General features: G+C 34.6%; 1 protein-coding gene across 1 annotated transcript; it reads right to left on the bottom strand.

Annotated features, from left to right (window-relative positions):
• Window positions 1-306: 306 nt before the first annotated feature.
• On the bottom strand, window positions 307-1245 carry LOC124251898 (olfactory receptor 6C2-like). The gene has a single exon (XM_046684848.1). The coding sequence runs from the start codon at window positions 1243-1245 to the stop codon at window positions 307-309; it is 939 nt and encodes a 312-aa protein (XP_046540804.1).
• Between the last annotated feature and the right edge of the window lie 5586 nt (window positions 1246-6831).

The raw sequence follows: 6831 nt of genomic DNA, 5'->3' as shown, positions 1-6831 counted from the left end.
CACATATAGATATTTTGATAGGCCAGGTCTAGGAGTGCAGCACTTCACTTCCACACCCATTCTGTTAGCTATGACATAGGCTACATAGTGACACCTAACAATGTAGAAATATGGCAGAAAAATGTAGTCTACTATGTTTCCAAGAATAACAAACAACATGTTTGGTGAACAGCAATTTCTGCCAGATAGTAAGAGTAAACATCCTCAGGTTTAGTTTTAATGGAGTACAAAAATGGACTAGTCAGAGTTCAGGTTTTGTGCCTATTTCTTCTTCCTTTTAATTGGATTTATTGACCCCATTTTCTTTTACATCTTCGAGAGAAATACAATTTTTTTAATTGAGTCATGAAAAGCTTGCTTCACTTGCTTGTTTCTCAGTGTGTAAATAAAAGGATTCAACATCGGTGAAATAGAAGTGAGAAGGAGTGAAATCCCTTTATTAATAGCTACCTCATCCTTGGCTGAAGGTTTGACATAAATGAAGATGCAACTACCATAAGTCATGGAAACAACAATCATGTGAGAAGAACAAGTGGAAAAGGCCTTTTTCCTTTGCTGGGCAGAGGGAAACCTTAGAATAGTCCTGATTATCAAAATGTAGGAAAGAACCACACACACGAGAGTGCTGATGAAGGTCAGCACAGCACAGGCCATAACCATCTGTTCTATCAGCCATGTGTCTGAGCACGCGATCTTCAGGATAGGAGATGCATCACAGTAAAAATGATCAATGACATTCGAATCACAGAATTCCAGGTCCAAACCCAGACTAATTGGTGGGAGAATGATCATCAGTGCTGCTACCCAACAGAAGAGGATGAAGTTCTTGCAGACTCTGCTGTTCATGATGGTCATGTAATGCAGTGGTTTGCAGATGGCCACATAGCGATCATAGGACATGACGGCTAGGAGAAAAAACTCTGTTACTCCAAAGAGGTCTGTAAACAACAGCTGACCGGCACAGGCATTATAGGTAATGGACTTGTCCCCAGATGATATGCTGTACAAGAACCTGGGAATGCAAGCAGTTGTGAATAAAATTTCTAAGAAGGATAAATTTTGAAGGAAAATATACATAGGTGTTTTAAGATGAGAATCAATCAGAGTGAGGGTGATGATGGTTAGGTTTCCAGATACGCTCAACATGTAGGAAAGAAATAGAAAGATAAAAAGCAAAGTTTTCAGTTGAGTGTCATCTGTCAGTCCCAGCAAGATGAAGGTTGTTAGTGTGGTTTGGTTTTTCATCCTGGATGACTATCTCTTGCTCACTCTGCTTGAAACAATAAGGAAGACTTATATGAGGAGCTCTAGAGTCCTGGCCATCTTCCATCCTCAGGAGAAGTGAATCTGAGAGAGAGTCCTCTACAGCTGGTTAGTGGAGAAGCAAGCTCATAATACATGACAATGTTTGATCACCTCTTTGTGTCACACAAACCGACTATTCATATTTAAATCACATATTGCATCCTGCTGCTTCCAGTAAATATAATTTAGCCATAATTGGTGTCAGTTCAACGTATTATAAACATTTTGAAAACGAATGTTCTCTTTGAATAAGTTGTTTTTGGATCGACCATTCTATCTTCCCCCAACTTCCTATCTCCAGACATCTTTCTAGAAAGGAAGTCCCTAAAAAATACTAACAATAGTCTTTGTTAAGAAAATCCTAGCATTAAAGTTTATGTGTGTATTACTTGTTAAACTCACAATGAATACCTATCACATAGCTTATCCTGTTTCAGCTTATCCAGTCCAGCTTCTCTGAGGTGTGTTTAGGAAATTTTTACTGGATATATTTTCTTAAAGATTCATTTAAATGTGTTATAGTCCAAACTTTTTGAGATCTTCTCCATAGAAATTTATTTCAAATGTATGTATTTTATATTTGCAGTATTTATCTTTGGCTATATTTTCCTCCTACTATTAGAATACAGAATCTATGTTATATATTTTCAGGCTCCCTAGGATGTGCTTGTACTAAAAAGAATTTCTCCCAACTTGCAAGCAGAAGTCTGAAACTATCATCTGATTAATTAATTTCCTTTTAGATTCCTTTGACGGTGAAAACCTTGCACACTCTAACTGGCTTCTACAGTTTCATATTCTCTAGATCTTGAGAGCTCTTTCCCCATCCAAGGGTTCTCATTAAGAGCAGATTTTTGATATTAAAATCCTAAACTGAGTTCACATTATTTCTTTCTAAACACATTTGACAATGACATATTTCCACTCCTTGTATGTATTGTATAGTAATGAGTTAGATTCAAAATTTATTACTGAGAAGTTAGGGAATATTTGGAGTATGTTTAAGAGCAGAAGAGCCATACCTCTGATTTTTTTGTTTTTGGTCACCCTTGTTTTAGTTTGAAATACACTCAATCACTTCAGTGTAATTGACATTTAGCAACATCAGGTTTAAGAAGGTTTAGCCATTTCTTAAATATGCTTTTGCATTTTCACTTAAATTTCACTTACTTGATAATTATCTCCGATGTCTTATTAACCATTTATACATCAACTCATCTGATTTTTGCACCATTTAAACTACTCTGGCCAAGGTCACCTCTAGCCTCCCTCTTGTTTCAATCATTAAACACAATTGAGTCCACATTTAACTGTAATTCTCTGCTGCATGTAAGACTAAACTGCTAATTTATGAAAGTCTTTACAGCTTAGTTTCCAGTACCTCACATTTTCCTGAATTTCTTCCTACCATTTTGTCTATTCTTTTCCATTTTCCCTCCTGGCTCCTTTTTCTTTTCTAATCTCTATGGATTTTGTTGCACCTGAAATCTCTTCTAGGCAATTGTTTTTTCACTCTGCTCTCTCTCTAGGAGATTATCAGAAATAAGATGACGTCAAATAGGCTGATGATTCCCAAATTTATGTCTGCAGGGAAAATACATCTTACAGTATTCTGACTTCAACATTCAACTTACTCTAGGACATCTAGATCACACTTAGAGAATTGGAGATCAGACTTTTCCTTTTTCCTTTCTGAGTGTCCTTGAGCAATTTGCTTAATTGCTTTAGCTTGTGCTTTGTGTGTGTGTGCAAAATTCAGATAAAAATCATACGCATGTCTTAGGGTTATGCTGATAAATTTAGATAAAATATCTATAGCTGCATCTGGAATATGGTGAACACTCATTACTATTTACTATACTGAGCATTCTTTTTTTTCTTTAAAGTTTTTTTAATAGCCTACAGCAAAGTTTCTTCTTTTTTTTTTTTTTGCAGGGTGGGATTTTCCCTAAGCTAATATTTGTTGCCAATCTTCCTCTTTGTTTTTTCCTCCCCAGAGGAATAGTTGTATATCCTAGTTGTAAGTCATTCTAGTTGTTCTGTGTGAGCTGCCGCCACAGCGTGACAACTGACAGATGGTGGTGTGGTTCCATGACCCGAAAGTGAATCTCAGCCACCGAAGTGGTGAGCGCTGAACTTTAACCACTAGGCCATCAAGGCTGGCTCACTTTTTTAATTTTTATATAAGCCGATTGGTAAAAATTAACTGATTTCTTGAGACTGCCTTTAATGTTGCGGGCATAACTCTCACTCTTGCTTTCCTGTGGACTGAGGTGTAGTGGGAGGAAGTATCCTTCCTGTGCTTTTCACACAGTCTCTGGAATAAGACTGCAGTGTCCTCATTTCCCCTTTCCTTTTTACCCTCAGTTTCCTCCATAATATCTAGTTCCCGGAATTGTTGTATTGATTGGGATAATGCATGCGGAGTGCCTGGCAGGTAATAAGTTGCAGTCGCTGCCCCTACTCTTTCTCTTCTTCATTTTCTTCTTCTTCCTCCTCTTCCTTTTGCTCTATTACTTATGCTAATGTATTAGGGAACTAATCAATGGCCACTATAGCTATTGTATTTTCTTTCCTCCATTCTGTCTAAAACTTGTGAATTTTGGTGGCTCTGATAACCTGTACAATGTTCTATAAAGAAATACTAAGGGCAGAGTTTAGAGACTCTGCAGTTTGGGATAGAAGGCAATAGATATCTACATTTCTTTCTCAACTATTATTAAGTAATTAATTACATGGGCAACTATTTCCTTTTGTAAATAAAGAGTCTACATCTTTTGTTTTCCCTCTGTTCCAAGGAAGAAAGGGATTTGCTATGGAAAAACTAATTAGTTTGCTATATGAATGGGTTCATTTATTTCTAGCAATCTCCAGATTGCTTAAGAAACTTCCAGGTGTGTTAAGGCCTGGTGAATTGAGGCATGTTGTTTCTAGCAAAACAGCAACAAATAGCAGCATCAGACTACTATAGATAGGAAATTACCTATGGTTTATAGGCATCTCTGTAGAAAAGGAACACTAATTTAGCTCAGGGGGAGAAATAATTAACTGATAAGTAGGTATCTTTCAAATAGGACCATACTGGAATTGACATATCTAAACTAAACTGAGACAGTTCTGAAGGTCTCAGGGCTTCACTGTGGCATCCTAACTCAGAGCATTGTCCCAGATTTCAAAACCCTCCTGTCTTTCTAATCACCAATACTTCTCTTCTGTGATACTAGATATTAAGTGAATGTTCTGGTAAACCACTTTAATTCAGTTGTATTTTCTATTTAGTGTATTTAAAGGAATATTTACTTTTATAATGAGTCTTTGATCACTAATGACAACATTGCTGATAATTTGGCATTCTAATGAAGGATATTATAGTTACATCTTGGTATAAATATGTATAGATTGGTAAGAGTAACATTATGGGGCAGGTCACTTCTGTTTGTCCCTCCTGCTTCTATGAGTACTTGAAACGTATTTATTGAGAACCTACGATATGACTGGTACCGTTATAGAGACTGAGGATAAAAGGAATAAACAGGTACTGACCCATGTCTGCTGATGCATGTAATAAATATTTCCCATGAGTTCAATCCCTTCACATTTCATTTCTCTAAAATAAAATAACATTAGAAATAACTGCTTTCTTTTCCAGAGATATCCAAATTAATGTATTGCCTCTCTGATTTTTAAATAGATAAGTCTGATATTTTTCTGAGACCAAGGACTGGAATGTTGAATGAAGAAAGAAACTGAAATTACCAGATGAGAATATACTTACTCTCATGGAAGGTTATCGTGGCTTCAGTTTACTGTGGAATCCTGATAGTCCCAAAGATGACACTGAAAGCATAAGTAGAGTTGAATATGTGCACAGATGACCCTCTTGTGAAGACATCGCTTCCACAGACAATTTTCTACAGCAGACAGTAGTCTCTGAGCTGCCTACAGACTCTCATTAAAGATTCTATTCCACTTTAAACCTAGGAAACAATTTCTTATATTTGAAAGCTGAAATAAAAAGTCATTTATTTTAAATGTCTGAGAAACGTACAGTGATTTTTAGAAGACTTTGGAAGAGATGACTTCTGATACCTCTGAGTAAAGATAGATTTTACACAGTGAAGTAAGATGAATGGTTTATTATCTCAGACTCCTATGGATGTGCAGGAGCCCTATGTGTGGATAAATAAAAGGTTCTTTATGACCAAAGTTCAAACACGACTAATGAGTCTAATATGCAGTGAATTTTGGCAAAATACCTAACAGAGGCAGCAGTGGGAGTCGTGTCCTTGGAGATGAGAAGATGCAACAATTTTACTAGACACATTCCAAGTGCAAAACAATAATTGTCTGATGAAAAGATGTTTCTGGCTACTCTTCAACCCATAGATAACAAAATGTTAACAGAAGACAACAAAATTGCTCTATGTCTGTGTTTTCAGTGGAAAAATATTTAAATATACTTGAAAGTGGTATACATACATCAATTTCTAAGCCAATAACTGAAATACTTTTCCACAGTAAAAATGTTTGCATTATAATTTTTCTGCATTCTACTTTTTTATGGATAAACCATTATTTAATAAAACTTCCCATATTGAACTATTATAAAATTATATTAAATATTTAATATAAATTTAATAATTTATTAATATATATAATATTAGATATAACATATATAGTTTAATATATACTGTACAGTATAATTATATAATTTAATTATATAAATTAAATAATTTAACATAAATATAATATATTTAATATAAACAGGTTAAAGCCTGGGTTGGTATCTTCTAAGTTGGATTAATTCCTTCAAGGACTTAAAAGATCTAAGAGTCTAATTTGCCCACTTTTGAAGATTCCAAAGTGAATGAAACCAATGAATTTCTGATCTCACTCTTGTTTATCTTTATTTTAGCATCCAAAAAGTTACTGAAACAAAATCCCCAGTCTTTGTAGTAGTTATCCCAGAAAATATTAATTTTCCAGAAATATTCATTGTTTTTAATATCCCTGTATGTTTAAACCCTGCAAGACACTTTTATTGTTGTTTTATACAGACAATGTGCATTTAACTTTCTAATTTATTTTCTTATTCTCTGTTCTTCATTACTCATGACATCTTCAGGAATACACGTCATTATTTTTCTTAACTATGAAGAGCACTTTATTATTTTTTCTGTTAGTGTAGGAATGCTGGTGAAGAAGTCACTTAGTTTTGTTTTTTCTAGAAATTTCTGTTTCACTTTTAATAATATATTGATATATAACACATTTGTAATAAGAGCATGAAATTAAATTTTATTGGTTAGTTAATTTTACAAATATATGCAACTACATAACCATCATCCAGATCAAGGTACAGAATATTACCAGCAATTAAGACAGTCAAGATTAAATGAAAAGTAGTCACTCTTCTAGCTTTTGGTATTATATAGTACTCTGGGTTGTTTCTGAATTTCATCTTAAAGAAATAATGGGCTATGTATTTGTATCTGTATTCTTTTGTGCAATATTTTTGGTGTTTGT

Source organism: Equus quagga, chromosome 1 (genome assembly GCF_021613505.1).
Source record: "Equus quagga isolate Etosha38 chromosome 1, UCLA_HA_Equagga_1.0, whole genome shotgun sequence".
In the NCBI taxonomy this organism is placed as follows: Eukaryota; Metazoa; Chordata; class Mammalia; order Perissodactyla; family Equidae; genus Equus; species Equus quagga.
This window is presented reverse-complemented; position numbering and strand designations above follow the sequence as displayed.

Excerpts from the sequence above, each read along its gene's own strand:
- LOC124251898 (XM_046684848.1), bottom strand. The coding sequence starts at position 1,245 with ATGAAAAACCAAACCACACTAACAACCTTCATCTTGCTGGGACTGACA.